Here is a 17,490-nt window from a genome sequence, read left to right as displayed (position 1 = left end):
GCCCTTGTGGCCAAGAAGGCTAGTGGTATCCTGGGGTGCATCAGGAAGAGTGTTGCCAGCAGGTCGAGGGAGGTGATTCTCCCCCTCTCCTCAGCCCTGGTGAGGTCACATCTGGAGTACTGCGTCCAGTTCTGGGCTCCCCAGTACCAGACATGGAACTATTGGAGAGAGTCCAGCAGAGGGCTACAAAGATGATTAAGGGACTGCAGCATCTCTCTTATGAGGAAAGGCTGAGAGAGCTGGGCCTGTTTAGCCTGGAGAAGAGAAGGCTGAGGGGGGATCTTATCAATGTATACAAATATCTAAAGGAAGGGTGTCAAGAGGATGGGGCCAGACTCTTTTCAGTGGTGCCCAGTGACAGGACGCGAGGCAACGGACAAACTGAAACACAGACAGTTCCATCTGAATATGAGAAAAAACTTCTTTACTGTGAGGGTGACAGAGCACTGGAACAGGTTGCCCAGAGAGGTTGTGGAGTCTCCTTCTCTGGAGATATTCAAAAGCCGCCTGGATGCAATCCTGTGCAATGTGCTCTAGATGACCCTGCTTGAGCAGGAGGGTTGGACTAGATGATCTCCAGAGGTCCCTTCCAACCTCAACCATCCTGTGATATTAATACTTCTTAGTGATACAATTTGCATACTTGGTTTGAGTATTCCACTGTATTTCACCTAGTATGAGGGGCAGGTTATGCTCCTCAAGGTCTACCAGATTCCTTCGCTTTCTGTACATAGAACATAACGATGAGAAGACTAGGCATTGAGCCCAACATTTTAGGCTCAATAATCTTTTGTAGGAGTAAAAAGAGTGCACCCATGAACTCTGTGCTGGTATCAGAAAACCTGTAGATCCCTGAGATAGAAACATGTTTCTACACTCTTCACTGGAGATAAAAAACCTTTAAAGCTCTGATTACCTTCAGATGCATCAAAAGGTCCCAAGAAACTTCCCAGCGAAGCTGAAAAGAACAACAGCTTCACCAATGTTATTATCTATGAAACTGCCTTAAATCCTAGCTTCACTAAACATCTACATCAGCCAGCTAGGATATGATCTTATGGAAATGCCGGCCACATTTTTCTCTCTGAAAGAGTAATCCCTGCAGCTGCCAAACATACACATTCTTGCACTGCAAAATAATGCTGAGCGTGCTAGTGCTTGATGTAGCATTTGCATTACCAATATACTTTTATATAAGACTTCCTGAATTGCTTACAGTTTGATCATCTACTAAATCATAGCAGGCACAGCATTTTTTTAGGGTACAGGGGGAGAAATAGGGGGCACTTGCTTTGCAGACCTCATGGAAACTACCTGAGGCTTGGAAGCATAAAGAAAAACCCATTTCCTGCTTTGATGCTCTAATGGCCTTCTGATGTCAGGTGTAGAAATCTATTTACTGAGGCAGGGAGAAGATGGCAAGTGGACAAGTGAAATGGCAACATTTCTAAGAAGTGGTAATTGGCATGCTGAATTCATGGTTAAGCGTAATACAGTATATCCAAGTATTTTCAAGAAGGATGAAAATGACGGTGGTAGTGACCTTCCTTACAAATCTTGTTAAGATTGCTAAGATAGCCAGAACAAACCTAGACAGTGCCAGAAGTAATTGTCCTTTTCCATTTTATTTTTTTTTAGGAATACATTTAAGGTATTTCTATTGTCTCTGACAGAGCTCCTTATCAAAATAAGCACCTAAAGACTGAGGGACACAAACCAATTTCTGTGGTCCAAAGAAAGAGGTGTCAATGGTTAAGACAGACTGTATTATACACATAAACAAATACCAGAAATAACATAGAAAGAATATTATACATTTAAGAGTATTATAATGCTAAAATTAAATGCATAGTTAAATATAGATTCAAAAATATTTCCAGTAAATACCTTGTTCCTTTAAAGGTAAAGATTGTTTGAGATTTCTCTGTGCAGCAGCACTTTCTGCATTAGCCTTTAGGAATATATCTGCAACAGTAAGTAGAAATTCCATGCTTGCACATAGGTATATCTCTTGAACAATCATGTCAAGAAGAGTGCCATCTCTCCCCTGCTTATAGCTTATATCCACCATAAATTTCTTTTCAAACCCATGTTTCATTTCCACCATCCTGAAAGACAATTAAGACAGCATTTAATGAGACACTAAAACAGCCACTCACAAATACTGAAAGACACTCTCAAGATTCTTACTCCAGCTATAATATGACATTAATAAAAGTACACTAAAGAATAGCACCCAAAATTTTAAAACATGACCAATACAAACATTAACGTAAATGCTACAAAATATCAACACCAATAAGACAGCAGTACACTTGCAACATCTTTACTCAGGAAGTCTTTTCTCATCTACTCAATCACAAACCTTGGACATGATGGCTGAACTACATTTTTGTCTGTTTTCTCTTAGTGATTAAAAGGCAATTCAATAGGACACAAAAGAACAGATTTCAGACTTTGTAATGCTACATTAGAATTCTACAATTCTAATTACAATTTTAAAAATTAATTGTATATTTTTACAAATTAAATTGTAAATTACAATTGTAATTTGTAAAATACGTCCAAATGGACACACATCAGGATACAAGGTAATCATCATTTGATTACATGAAAGAAAATCCTTACGCGCAGATATTGCAAATGACGTAATCTGAAGGGACTAGATATACAGTGGACTAAAAGAGGGAGGAACACACATGACAGAATTTTTAGTACCAGGAATAATGAGTGGAAAATAGCTTTCATTTGACAGAATGAATGTTTACTTAGAACACAGATGAAGAAACAGAAAAAAGAAAATCAGAATTTCTAATTAGAATAATGTTGTTTCCAGTTTACAAGTATAATAGCACATGGAACACTATTTGCCATTCATAAGGTTTCACAAAAGAAGTACATAAAACAAAAATACAGAAACTAAGAGGGCAAAGAACAGAGAAAGAAAACAATTCACCCTCCAAATTTTTCAACTGCATGAGGCAGAAGGATATCAGCAGTATTAAAATTGGATGTCCTTCTGAAAAATAGCTTTGAGATATTCAAAGTTACATAACTATTACTTTTCTCCTCTAATTAAAGCTGTTCTTAATGAGTCAAACTGCACTCAAACCATTACAACTCCTTGCTTACATACAACACCATACCATGGTGTCATAATGCTACATGTTACTGAACAGTTTGTTACTCTTCACCAAAAAAAATCCTAGTCTTACTGCCCCAGTGCCTTAACATAGCTGAAAGTGAAATCTGTTTCCATATGCTTTTATGTATTTCAGTTTTAAAGTTTGAATACAGCACCTATATTGGTCTGCCACAAACAGCACCTGCAACAAAATGCAAGACAGACAAAAAAGCTTGTTCATGTATACAGAAAGCAACACATACTTTATGAAGAACTTGCACCAAAAAATTACAGTTTCAACAGAATATAAGAAATACTTGCAACTCTTTGCAAACTCCAATAAGCAATAGTTTAATATTTATGTTAAAACACAGACCTTGGTGTAGCCTTCTGGATTGACTGTCTTTTATCATCTAATGTACAGTTTGCTAACTTGACTGAAGCATTCATTGAACCATCTGATAACATTTTGACAGCAGCTGACATCAAAACTAATTTAAATTCTGCAAGCTTCAAAAGATCATCTCTTTGATCCATAACTGCAGCCTGTTTAAATTGAAATGAAAATATTTTTGTAGATTTGTTCATGGGTAATAGATACGACACAAAAGCGTGATCACATTCTACTGGTAAAGTTTATAATAGCAATGTATTAAATAAACCCACTGGTAATTCAAAACATGCCAGTTTCCCTAAAAATCTATAACATATACAGAGAAAGCTCCATAAAGGCAAAGCTCTACCTTTCCACCAGCTTGCTATAGGAACCTTACACTAGTGAGAGTGAGGCAGTGTTTCAAAAGAAGGTAGAATTGTTATATGCAGTTCTAGTTTGTTTGCTGTTTTAAGTTTGAAAATATATGTTATATGTAAAAATACCAATGCTGTGAGAAACTAAGTTGTATCTGATAAGACTATGTAGTGTTCAACCAAGTACTGGAAAATTCTTCAAAACCTGAAATAAAGGACATTTACAGTAAAATGCCACTGAACTTTTAGTCAAAAATTTACTGAAAAGTTTTGTAAGTTTAAATCAATAAGAACAGTAAAAATGGATCAATACTAATCCATCGTAATTGTAGTCCATTGTAATATTAATTTTCAATCTCTCTCCACAATTTATTTATAGACACATTTTATGTATGCATGTATAACTAAAAAAACTTTGCATCCCTCTGCATTTTTTCAAAAACTGTAGTTTATTCTACGATAAGTCTGCTGTAAATTTTCAGTCAAGTCACAGAAGATGCCAGAGATTATGTGCTACCATTGCTTATGCTATTTCATCCAATTTCCTTGTGCCAGGTGAGTTAGTTAAAAGTAATTCTTCATCATTAATAACATGTTTGTCACTACTGCTAGAAATCACTTTCTCCATTCATAAACCATGTTGTCGGAATTAAAATACTCCTGTTCAGAATTTCTAGTACTCTAAGCAACCTCAAAGCTGTTTCCTTCTCTTTGTAATCAAAATTTTATTTACCTGTTTTGAATTTGGACTATACAGTACCAAAGTCAGAGAGTCAAATCTGAAATCCAGTTTTAGCGTTGTTTTAATTTTAATAGGTGAATGCAATTCCACAACAGCTGATGTCACAACAGTCACACCTTTCAGAAATTAGAAGACACTCATATTAAAGAAAATTAACTGACAGCAAACAAGAAAAAAATATATACATTCTTGCTAATGACTGTCACAAAGACTACAACCTCCCCTCTGTTCCACATATACATCCATCTGCATTTTAATGTTTTTGGTTTATTATACTCCCATTAATGATTTTTGGTGATATCACACATTGGACAAAATAAAATAATCTGCTTGTATTTTCTATGCGCAATTTTGCCACCTTTAAGAAATAAATGCACACTTTGCATTAATATTATATGGTATTGTGTGCAAGAATTACAATGAATACAAGTTTACTTTTATCCTCATTTGTTTCATATTGTCACATATTTGTTATTTTTCACTTTTAAATGTAGAGTTCAACTAAAGAGTGTTTTCTTCTTTTTAATTTTTTCAAGTGAATGTTGAACAGTTTTAGGGCAATGATGCCTACTTAATAGGAATAACTTTTTGTGATGCCATAATTCTGACAAGATAAACAGTTCTAAAACATAGATATCAACAGAACCAGCACACACAGGGAAAAAAGATACAAAAAAAAAATTTACAGGAAATGACTTTCAAATCAAGCAAATTATTTTATAGTCTTCTCATACCCAAGTAAACACACTTACAGAAAAAAACCTGTGAAGATACTTAATAAAATGAACATAATTTTCCAAAGTTGAGTGTTACAAAACCCAACTAGCAGACTTTTAGATGCAAATTGCATCATTGCCAGTAGGACAAGACAGTCCTTACAGCAAAACGCACCATGCTACAACATTTACTACACCAGGCCAGTTACTTACAGTTCCTCCAATTCATTATCATTATTGTTAAGTATACCTCAGTAAACAATGCCAGTGTAACAGAGGCACACTTAAAAACAACTAAATCAGGTATTCTTTTATAAAGATAATTCCAACAGAAGTAATAAATTTAAAGTAACACGTAAAAAAGCTGGACTGTGCTTGATTTTAGAAAACATACCTGCAGAGTGCTGTGAAGTACTACGTGCATCACTACAATGGCTATTTGTATCTTTTGGTTCTGGTAAAGGTGGTGGTGCACCAGAGCTCCCGCCTATATTTTCATTTAGTGTCCTCAATATTGTGGTTATGTCCTCCTGACTGAGGATCAGCTTAAAGAAAACAAAACACACTATTAAACTCAGAACATCTCAGTTCATAAAACATTTGGTGACTAAAACATGAGTCATCCTGAATTAACAAGTTAAAAATAGCCTAAGACGTTCTGAACCAATTTTGCCAGAAAGCAGATAGCGTGTATACTTATACCTCAGAACATATATTTAACAAAACAGCAAATTCATCTAATCTGAATATCTCCTTAGGAGACTGAAGAACCAAGTAAATTTTTCTCATCCACATAACTCTTTAAACCTTAAACTTCTATAAATCAGAGGTTGTTTACACATTATTTTATTTTGTATCTGCAGTCTTTCAGGCAAAGCAGGAAAATTACAATTTAGAACTTGATTTTTAGAAGGCATACTTATTGTTTGACCTATAGCTGCTCAAAATAAGGTCATGGGGGTTTTGTCACTAGGTACTTTACAGTAAGGTTTACCAGCTCCATTTGTGAATTTTGCAAGCCACTTTTTTCATGCAATTGGTCTGCTTCACATTTCCCAAAGTTAAATTTAAACAAATGTGCACTAACCATTACTCAAGCTTTCCACAGATATGAATTCAGCACATGATCAAGTCTTGACACAAACAAAAACACAAACAAAAACAACCCAACTTTTTCCAAACCATCCTTGAAAGATACTGACAGACCAAAAAAATGAGGCTGTAAGAGCACACTCTTTTCTAACTTGCAACAGTAATATGTACCACAATGTCTGTCTGCAGTATCACAGATCAAATTCAGGACTGAGATTAGAAGAAAAAGCTATTTGCTTATTTTTTCCCACACTATGAAACAACAAAATTCACTCAACCTGTATGTCTTCAAGTCAAATAATAACCTAAATAATAACTCAAACAATGAGCTTGGGCTTTCAGGGGCAAAAAAATGAAGCCATCTCCCACAGCCGTTTTAAGAGCTTTCTTCAGAAATGAGCGCTTACATTCATAGGCTTGAGTCGTCCAGATATTTCAATATCAGGAACTTCACTATACCATGCAGCAGCTAAATTTCGTTCAACAATAACTTCCAGATTTAGTGGCTGCAGCAGCTGTACTTCAGTTTGCAATGAACCACTCTCATAGTACGATCTGTGAACAGAAACAAAATACTCTCAACTTGACATACTTCACTCACACATTCTGGAGAAAACAAATATGAGCACATTTCTGTCTTTGCCTCATCCTTTTGAATAGTGCCATAAAACGGTCTGCACACTTGAATGCCCTAGCTGACACCCTACACCACCAACTTGGCATGGAGAGGTATTAGGCACATCCCAGGTGTGCAACATACTAATTTCCTACAAGTTCTGAAAACCTCTGACCTGCTGTCCACTGTTTAGCAGTTCCTTCTCTCTTCTGTATTCTTCAGCTGTGTTTGAGAATCCCTGCCCGCCGACTCTTCATTCCCTGCACCAAGACCCATTTTCAATTGCTTCTTTACAGCTGTCTGACTTAATTACTTTCCTGTTATGGCTACCTAGTAAAACCCATCAAAATACCCATGCATCCTGTCCCAAAGTAGCGAATGATGCATGAGTCTGTTACTTTTAATTGAAGGAAATGGCAGCTTAGGGAATATCATTTAAAGAGATGTGTAAATGGCTATTTCTCCTAAACCACAGATTTCAATTGCTTTTACAAAATCTTTCTCAATTTACTGTTATATTTAAAGATAATAGTATACTTTAATGTATACCATGCAACAACCAAGCATTAATTCTTTCAAAAAAAAGAACTTCTCAAAGCTTTCCAGCTGAAGCATCCCATAAGAATTACGTGAATTTAAAGAAGTATCTTAAGCAGTATATTACCTGTATAACTTTAGTTCACTCAATTTCACTGTCATAGAGTCAATAACAGGCGGGAGAGTATATCGTGTTTTTGTTTTAGCAATAATGAATCGGTTCTTTACAGTGATTAGACCAAGATCAGCCACCAGGACATTAGCAGACATTGCTGATTGTGGAACTATCACAACTGGTGCTTTAATATTGATATCTAGTGACAATCGGGAACTACGTTCTGCCAGTTCTTTTACACCTGTAGCTGCTTTCTCTGCTGCTTGAACAGTTGCCTCAGTAACTGCTGCCTTGGCAGCTTGAAAGTTATTTATAAAAGCCTAGAAAAAATAAAGATCTTGTTAGTTATATTAAGAATTATATTATTTCAAAAACACTATGAATCATAATATTTTAAATAGCAAACTATCTTAGGATGATATTACATGCTACTTCCTTTTTCTGATATGCTTTAATAGGATAATCTCCCCCCAACATGTGATAAAATATGCCTATATAAAAATCAACTGCTATACTGAATACTTAGCAAATCAGATGTTAACAGCAATTACCTCGTAAAATGACTTGTATGAATTATGTTTTAGTTATTCATTTGGTGAGTAAAAGACAGGTTTCCTTGGCAGAATTTATGCAAAAGGCATTGGTTTTCATGGTTTAATACTTATATTCCAACATTATAAACATGGAACTGAGTGCATGTGTAACTGCTGTCACAAATTCTTAAAACAAATAAATAAAAAACACAATTGTATGCTTAGCCATCCATTCCACAACAACAAATATATGGAGAAGAAAATTAATTAGCCCAACTGCCAACCCCAACTAAGCTTTACAAGAATATATAAAAAAGTTCTTACAAACGGGCATCATCCCACACGTGTTTTTGACATTTCTATCTTAGGATAGCTATCTGTATTCTAAGAGACAACATGTGGACAATTGAACTTACCAAAATAGAGGAAACAAACTTGTTGACAAAAACTACTTGAATGCACCCAACAGTTAGGTAAATACGACTGTCAACAACATCCATATTTGTATATGCAATACCATCTGTAGCGTTCACATAGGATATCATTCTAAAGTTGAAGACTTCTTTTCCAGTGATGTACAGAGCCTTAGAAAGAAAGGAGTACCTCTAATGTAAAAAGGTATGCTAAGGAGAACGAATATCAAAACAAAATATAGTACTTAAATTGAAAGTGCCTTAGAAACATTAACTACCTCTATCTTAAAAAAAAAAAAAAAAAAAAAAGTATCTTTGGACAAGCTGAAAATATTTGGCTAGAATCCCAGCTTGAATAATGTCCATTAAAGTCAATGAAATCAGGAGCCATAATGAGCAGCTGGAATCACAGGTGCAAAAAATCAATTTTTGCCCAACAATCGCTGGTTTTCTGGGAGCAGAGGGATTATCATTCTGCCTGTACCAAAGAATGTTCCCAGCAAACATAAAGCAATGTAGAAATCACAGCTAAGTGATTTCAGACTAAGTTCAATTTAGCATCTCGATACCAATGACATGAAAATGTATAATACCTTCTTATACAATGCCATCTCATCAGAATCCACAATAATGATGTTCTTTAATTTTGCATTCACTTCTGTTGCTGCTTTTTTCATGATCACTTGGCTATCCAAACCTTAAAAAAATTACATACAAAATTTAGAAACTATTCTGGTTTTGAAGTTTTGTGTCTTTGTAATGAAAATTTTGTTCTTACCTTCAATGTGAATTTCAGATATTCTATGTTTTTTCTCTCTAATAAAGACACGTAAACAGGATAAATCTGCACAGATATTGAGGTCGATAACATCTTCATACTTCGATTTTTTGGATGCTGTGGGAATATGGATACTGGTATTGTTTCTTATGTACTAACACCGAGAATAATTAATTTACAAATTTTTAACTGATAACAGTAGTTGCAAATATGGCTTTGAGGCTTTTTTAATTACTATTATTTTACTTTAAGTAAAGTGATAGTTAAATACAAGCTATAGAAAAGGATCTGGACTAGAAAAGTATAAAAAGTGGAGTTCTCCAAGGAGGAGAAAAAGATGGTAATGTTTTAATAACCCTACTCTCAAGTAGGGTATTAGAGTAACCCTACTTGGGTTTGTGACAAGTCTATAGCATTGGCATGACGTACAACATTCATACTAGCAGGCAGGACAAGAACAAATTTATTATATACACATGAAAGCCCTCATGTACTTCATTAACTGTGGTATTCAACACTAGTATTTTATTAACCACAAGAAACATATTTAATATGCATCTACATGGCACAATGCAAAACTAGACAGTGTATTCAGGACTAGGCAGTTTATCTCAAATAATGGAAACATTATAGCTACATTAACACCACTCTGCCTGAGCTACTGATCATCATTTGCTATAAATGGTCTCATTTATAAAATGCAGGTGACTTTTTATTTTATCTGCAAAACCTATATTTTCTAAATCCAAGTTTTAAACATGGAAAGACCATTAACAGAACTAGATACTGAAGAAAAAAGACAGTGGACATGCTTCAAAGTGTGTATGGACAACCATAAGACCTAGAGAAAATACAAGCATAAGTCTAGTGCCTTTCCTAAGAGAACTGTCCACATCTGCACTCCATTTTCATTTGTTTCCAAAACTGAATCAGAGTGTAATACTGTATTTCATTGTTAACAAAGATAATCTCTGTTCACTTTGAATGGAGGTGACTGACCCCACACACAACTAGCTGCAGCTACGATGCTAAATACAGAAGCCAACTGATAAGAGACTCAATCAATAACATAATCCATTTTTTCTGAAAGTCAAATATGAAGTAACACTACATATTAATTCAAAAGACAAAGGGAAATATCATATCCTGTATTCAGGGACTTTTTGACTGGGTAACTTCTTACTCATAACTTACAAGCAAAGCTGAAAGCAGACAAACTAAAAATAATAAACGCTCAAAACAGTTTTTCACAGCATAGGTTTTCAGAAAAGATATTGTATCTAAATATCATGTGTGAGTAAGGCTTTCTCAGTCCTCAGAATCAAACTATGGTTCCATAAATATATCAACTCCAGTCGCATGGTTTTTTATACGTTAAAAGAAGACAAACTCCTCAGCCAAGGCAAATTAGCCAATAACTATCCTCAGTCAAAGTTCGATTTGTACAGTTATACTTGGGAGGTGGGGGGAAACACTACCTATGAAAGTGTATTTTGTTGCCACTCATTAAAGCTTTTCAGCTGCATAATGCCTATTAACTAAACAATAAATAGCATGGAAATTGTCATATATTAATACATAAGAAATTGATTTCATCCTTTCCTTCCAAGGACTGCATCAGCTGCCAACAAACACTCCAGTGTTTGCTTGCATAACAAAACAGTTCAAAGGCAGAGAGTGTTGAATATTCTGTTCACAATTCAGTAAACCACAGAACAGAATTCATTAAGTTCACAGTCATACACATGTACCTCCCAGTACACAAATGGTATTTCAGCTGGTGTCCAAGCATGTTCCTGTATCAGTGAAATCAAACAACCACCATGAGTTAGAACGATCTCGCACAGAAAAAGTTAATACACTTAAAAATTAATACACTTAATCACACATGAGTGGAAGAGTATTTTTTCCACAAAACAATTATTCCATTCTTTATCTATCAGGCCTATTATTCAATGGAGGCCTACAAAACACCTTCAAAGGATAAGCTGAGGAATTAAATTTAATAATTCCACAGAACAATAAAAATGGTCAGCAGAAAGACAGTGGCTAAGTGTCACATTATCGTTTTTCCAACATCCCACCCCAACCGAACTCTCAGCATTTCTAAGGCCTTTTGGGGAGGCCTGTCCTCCCCCAAAATAAAGGTTACAAACTTTATTTTCTCTCCTTTAGCTAACAACTTCATTTGCTCCAAAGATAACAACTACCTTTTCTTTCACAATGGTTAAACAGTTAACATAACTGATTTAAATTCAAGTACATATGGGAAACAATTAGTCGCAGATTCCAAGAAGAGCTGTGCACCTAAAAACTTGTCTATCCTTTTTTTCAATGCAAGTACTACCTATGCCTCAAACTTTTCTTCAAAAAAGCTAACACAATTAGATTACTAATCCACCAGGTTCCCATAAGAAAGACATCTACCCTCGGTGACACAGAATTAATCACTGAATATAAATATGCACTAGAGTTACAAACACAGTTGTGTTTTACCAAACATTTCTTTGTGAAGGCTGCACAAAAATCACATTCTTGAAAATCTCACCATTGCAAACGTGATACCTGAGGTTTAAAGATAACAAACAAGTATTGAAGCTTAACTCAAAACGCTTGGTAAGAACTAAAGTCCATGAACGCAGAAAGCCTCAGAAAAATCTCACCGGTGTACCAGCAAGTCAGTTAGGTCAGGCAGATGATGGGACTACCGAAATCACTAACACAGAGCAAGTGTAAAAACTAGAATCATCTTGAGAAAGATCTTCTGCCATATATATATATATATATATTTATATATATATWTTTTTTAATGACTAGCAGAAATCTAAGTGTTTTCAGATTAACAGAAAGGAACAATTATAACAATCTCAGAGAAGTCCTACCCACAGCAGAAAGGAACGTCATTGACACACTGTTGAGTATTTAATGCAAGCATTCATTTGAACAAGTTAGTTCCCAGACACAAGCTCAAACAATGGAGGTGTTTGTTTTTACATAGCATTATCAGCAAAACAGACCTCACCAAATTCTTGGTCAGAGAATGATAAAACTGCACAACAAGCATGTTGCTCACAAGAGATGGATGTTCCTTGGATGCAAGGTAACAAAATAACTGTAGGCAATCAAATGTCTCAGTTCGTCTCAGGAAAAAAAACAACGTTTTACGGTTGCTCAGTGCCTCAAACAGTGAGGAGGGGGAAAAAAAAAAAAAAAAAATCAGTCATGATTACTGCTGAAGACAGATAATCTATCTTTTGCCTTGGGCTCAGCAAAGGTATGTCTTGACCAATATATCAGCAAACTGGAACACAGAAAGAGATGAGATTCACTGACCTTATTATGGTAGCATAATTCCTTGAGACTGCTGTTATCAGATAACTGACTGGCCTGCATACCTTTTCAGGATGCAACAGCACTAACGCTTTTGCAGGCCAAGGAAAGCTGGGAGCCGTAAAATTTATACATAGAAAAGAGTTATCTACAGAGCTCTTCTGAGCTGACAAACATGTGGAGGCTCACCAGACCTCTCTCAAATTGCAGGAATTCACATGCTACCTATTTGCCCCTAAGACCACAGTAATTGATATCAATGAATGCTATTATCAGCATCTTATGACAAAAGACTGAAAATGCTCTAACCAACTTCCACCATTCAAAGACTGCCTATTACACTGCAAGCTAAATGCAAACTCTCATATGCCAATCTGAAAACCCAAAGTGACAGTTACAACAAATTATGCCTATAAAAACTGTCACCAATCAGAATTTGCCCATTCAGCAAACTGTCCTGGAGCTTATGAAATGCAGTAGTGTCTATTTCACACTAATGTCTACAGCTAATGTATACACATTAATAAATTGCTTAAGACACACATATGCAGGCTGCAAACCTAAGCCAACAAAAATATTTTGATGATGAGAAGGAAAATGGTGTACAAGAACATTCCACTGAAGATTTGGAGCAAAATGGTAATTATATTATTTGAAAAGACATAACTGTTTGCCATATATTCAATAGACTTTTATCACAGAAAGTTTTTTTTATTTCCTTACTTATAATAAGAATCTTTCTTTCATAGATACTGTAATGCAAAAACACTAGTTATTATATAGGAGAACACTATAAGCTACCATTCAAGAAAGATTACCATAACTAAAGGAATTTGAAGACATCTTTGAAAAACATGATTAGAATTTCTACCTCAGAAACTGCCAACAGCTGCAACATCTACCCTTGGCTCATTGACTCCATGGTTATTCTTTCCCTACACACTTCCAGCCAGGGAATAACAATATACTCTGCTACTCCATAAAACTCTAATAGCTAGTATTATCACATGCTTATCACCACCAAAATTACAAAAGGCTGTAAAGTGCCTAAGTAAATGTACCTAAACAAAGCTTCTCATTTCAAAACTCATTGAGGGGTTTGTGAAAACAGGAAACAGTATGTCTGTTTGTCTGTTCTCTTCCTTGCTTAAATGAACAAAGAGAGGATAAAAAAAAAAAAAAAAGCACGCACAGCGAGAGGAAAAAGAAGTAAATAAACTCACTTAATTTCTTAAGAACATCCTTCTTCTCCTCTACTTTTTCCTGGACTGGTTCTTCTGCAACTTTAGTTTCTTGTTTCGGTAGGAGACTGTTCAGATAGTTCATGGCATTTAGGAGAGTTTCGGTATGCAAATGAACATCAAGAGAAGAAAAGTTCACCTGAAAGAACAAATCATTTTTATACAATATATTTCTGTCCCCCCAAAAGAGAAAAATACGTTAAAGAAGATGTCATACCTTTATTTTCTGTAGAACATTCTGATAGGCAGTTTTCAGTTCTGGTCCATTAATATCAGCCTATTCCACCAAACATGCATACAAACAAAAAGCAGGAGAGGTTTGCAAACTTCATAAAGAAAACTTACTTCAAAACTACTACAATTTATGATATCAAAGTTAGTCTACTTAGGAATCAGACACATTTCTAAACAAGGTTGTTTACTATTGGCTTACAATTCAAAAGTAAAGTTTGCTGTTTCCTTACCTTTATGTATTCCAGAGTGAGAAGATCATCCTCTACATTATCCAAAGTAGTAATGATATAAACTGGTTTGTCATTATCATCTAAATTAAAAATAATAACAACAATACTTTAAAATAATTTTTTTTTGAAAAATAGACTGTGAACCAGAATACTAGCTTTCTATTATTATTTAATCGAAAAAACCTCTCATGTAGACCTAAAATGGTTAGATGTCGCTACTAACATCATCAACACTGGAACAAAGTTATTGAAGCAATAATAAGAGAATGAGTTTCAAAATTACTTTTCTGTTTCCTCTCTCACTTAATTTAGGAAGGGAGTCTTCCTCAGTTGACAAAAGAAAGCCCAACACACTTTCTGAAGACAAAGTCACAGTGCTAATTTTTTGTGAATTACTTTTTGATCAGAATATAAATGCTTACCCATATATTCTGGACACAGTAGGCAAACTTCACGAAGGAAAGCATTTGCAGTCATGTCAAATGTTCTTAATTTGAGTTCAGTGCCTAACCCTACAACTTCAAGCTGCAGCACAGGTGTCTCAATATTATCAGTAAGACGACATAATTTAATTAAGACCTAAAAAAACAAAAAAACAAAAATACATAAGGCATGGGATTACCCCATTAGCTTTTATAAAAACTTTTACACATTTACACAAATTTTACCAGTTAATGTTAATATTGATCATGAAACATTACATAGCAAATGCCCTGGAAAAAAAATTCAGCTCAAGAAACAAAATCGCAAGAATACTGTTTGCTACTATGTTAGGAAAAAAATAATAATAAAAAAAAAAATGCACATATGCAATGCCACAACTACACTTACACGAAATAATTCTTTTTTTATAAAGCAATTCTGTAAAGCATTTGGCAACATTCAACTCTGTCAAAACTGGATTTTCAGCTAGCATAAACAGTTTACTGCTATTACTGGAATTTCTTCAGACTCTGCCAATAACAGATTCCTAAGCTGAATATCAATAGACAGGAGTTCCTGAATTTTCATTCATACATGACAAAGATATTCAATAAATACCTGGCTGAGCTGTCCTAGGTCCCACTGTTATCATCTGTCTTTCATAACCAAAGGAAAACAAAGATATATAATCTACTTTTCCATATAGTGCACTACTACCCTACAAATAGGGAAAACCCAAACCAAACCTCCCAAGTCATTTTAAACTATGAAGCCAACAAATAGAGAGGTATGTGATTCTTACTAAAATTTTTGTTTTCTTATAGATTTTATAATGTACAAGTTTCCAGTAGAGAAGATGTCCAATACAGCACCTTTCCTAAACGAGCAGTTCTTAAAAAAGGAATTGTATGTTTTAAAGAACACCCAAAGGACCTTATCATGACACAAAAAATAATATGCTTTAGAATTTATATGCCAGTGTACTGTATAATAAGACATGCTGTAAACTACTTATGATGTTTTGAATCGTTTCTGTAAGTCCCTTTACAGAGTTTGTAAAAAGTTAACTCATTACTTATAGTGAATAACAGCAATAACTTTGTCATAGCCATGATGGTCTAATGACAGAATGAAGCAGACCAAYTGATACAGCTGGAAACAGTGACTGGCCTTTGGGCAAAATACTCTTTTTTTTTCAAGTCTGAAACATAAAACAATTTATGGTGAACACATCACAGATTTAGGCATAAGACCAACAGAAGCTGAGAAAAAATGAGGGGGGAGAAGTGCTTATATGAGAAGAAACATTAATGAAGCTCTCTCACTGACCACAGCAATATCTCAAAAAAGATGTCAAAAGCTGCATCTTAAACCAAAACAAATGCATAGAGAATAATAGAATGAATGAATGAACACAAGGTAAAGGCAATTCAGTGATAAATTACGTAGGGAAATAAAGCAGATAAGGAAAGGCATTTCAGTGCTGACAGGCATGCAGAAGCACAATCCTGCCTTAGAAAAAACTCTGAACACTACAGAAGGATATCAGCAAGAAACAGGGAATAAGTACTTTTGCATGGATGGATTCAAGAACACAACAAACAGGAAAGAATTACAGTTAAGATGTACCTTGGAGAAAGAAAAAAAAAAATGTAAATTTACCTCAGCTACTTCAAATCTTAGCTGGAAATCTGTCATATTCTTCCTAGATTCTTGTTTACGTAATTTTTGTCGTCTTGTACTGTTACCTCGCTTGAGGGAACCACACGAGGCTTCAAAAAATGGCATGTCTTCCACAGGACTGCTTAGAGCATCATAAAATTCTTCTTCGGATTCTAAATATGAATTCATAATAACATTACATACACATTTTAGACAACCAATTTTACAGTAACATGGCCTAAAATTTTTATGTCTCCGTCCATAAACATTTAAAAGTACAAGTACCTAGCTGATAATTAGCAACCAATAAAGTCTGTTTCCACAGTTCTCGGTTCCTGTCTCCACAACTTTTCATAACACCYACAGCTCCTTTATCACATCATCATAAATCAGTCCTCAACAGGTAACTCCTCCACCAGCATGCCCTGATTATTGGCTATGCAGAAGACAGCACAAACTTGGACTCATCTTGCTTAATATCTGTTTTGCCGGACTGCTTGCTATTGACTTCATACTGAAGCCTTTGTTTTAGTTTCTTCAGCTCATTTTCTTCACCTAAAAAACCTCCCTGTGAAGAGTGGAGTTAAAGGAATCTGTGGAACAGATATCATTCTTCTGACAAAAGTGAGCAGATGACATTAATAAGTATATTCTAAGACTTAAAAACATGTTTTAGATTGGGGGTAGGTATAAAAATAACATGAGTCATTTAAAATGATCACACAGCTGCATGTATATTGGAATTTAAAAAATAAACCTGTTTCAGTCAAAGTCTAGTTACTACTTTCTCAAATTAAATAGAACATGAGAGCAAACATTCACTCTCATCTCATCCTGATTTTTAAGAAATGAAAGATGCTTTACCTCTACCTTTGCCCACAAAAAGGAACTCATACACAAAATAGGTGAAGATGTACAGATAATATATTTGTATACATACTGAATGCGCATTGA

General features: G+C 35.0%; 1 protein-coding gene across 12 annotated transcripts in view; it reads right to left on the bottom strand.

The window, feature by feature from the left end:
- VPS13A (vacuolar protein sorting 13 homolog A) overlaps positions 1 to 17,490 on the bottom strand; it is a 117,596-nt gene that overhangs the window by 59,886 nt on the left and 40,220 nt on the right. For all 12 annotated transcript variants that reach the window (XR_003253282.1, XR_003253283.1, XR_003253284.1 and 9 more), the window contains 14 exons: positions 16,537 to 16,709; positions 14,874 to 15,030; positions 14,452 to 14,531; positions 14,205 to 14,264; positions 13,970 to 14,126; positions 9,417 to 9,533; positions 9,232 to 9,335; positions 8,642 to 8,809; positions 7,705 to 8,012; positions 6,832 to 6,979; positions 5,727 to 5,877; positions 4,608 to 4,732; positions 3,501 to 3,670; positions 1,888 to 2,108 (listed from right to left, as the gene is read on the bottom strand). Coding sequence is in view for 7 of the 12 variants with exons in the window: in XM_026064343.1 (XP_025920128.1) it covers positions 1,888 to 2,108; positions 3,501 to 3,670; positions 4,608 to 4,732; positions 5,727 to 5,877; positions 6,832 to 6,979; positions 7,705 to 8,012; positions 8,642 to 8,809; positions 9,232 to 9,335; positions 9,417 to 9,533; positions 13,970 to 14,126; positions 14,205 to 14,264; positions 14,452 to 14,531; positions 14,874 to 15,030; positions 16,537 to 16,709 (2,139 nt within the window). In the remaining 5 variants the exon portion in view is untranslated. The remainder of the gene's footprint in view (positions 1 to 1,887; positions 2,109 to 3,500; positions 3,671 to 4,607; positions 4,733 to 5,726; positions 5,878 to 6,831; positions 6,980 to 7,704; positions 8,013 to 8,641; positions 8,810 to 9,231; positions 9,336 to 9,416; positions 9,534 to 13,969; positions 14,127 to 14,204; positions 14,265 to 14,451; positions 14,532 to 14,873; positions 15,031 to 16,536; positions 16,710 to 17,490) is intronic.

This window comes from Apteryx rowi, unplaced genomic scaffold (genome assembly GCF_003343035.1).
Source record: "Apteryx rowi isolate R43461 unplaced genomic scaffold, aptRow1 scaffold_214, whole genome shotgun sequence".
NCBI classification, from domain to species: Eukaryota; Metazoa; Chordata; class Aves; order Apterygiformes; family Apterygidae; genus Apteryx; species Apteryx rowi.
This window is presented reverse-complemented; position numbering and strand designations above follow the sequence as displayed.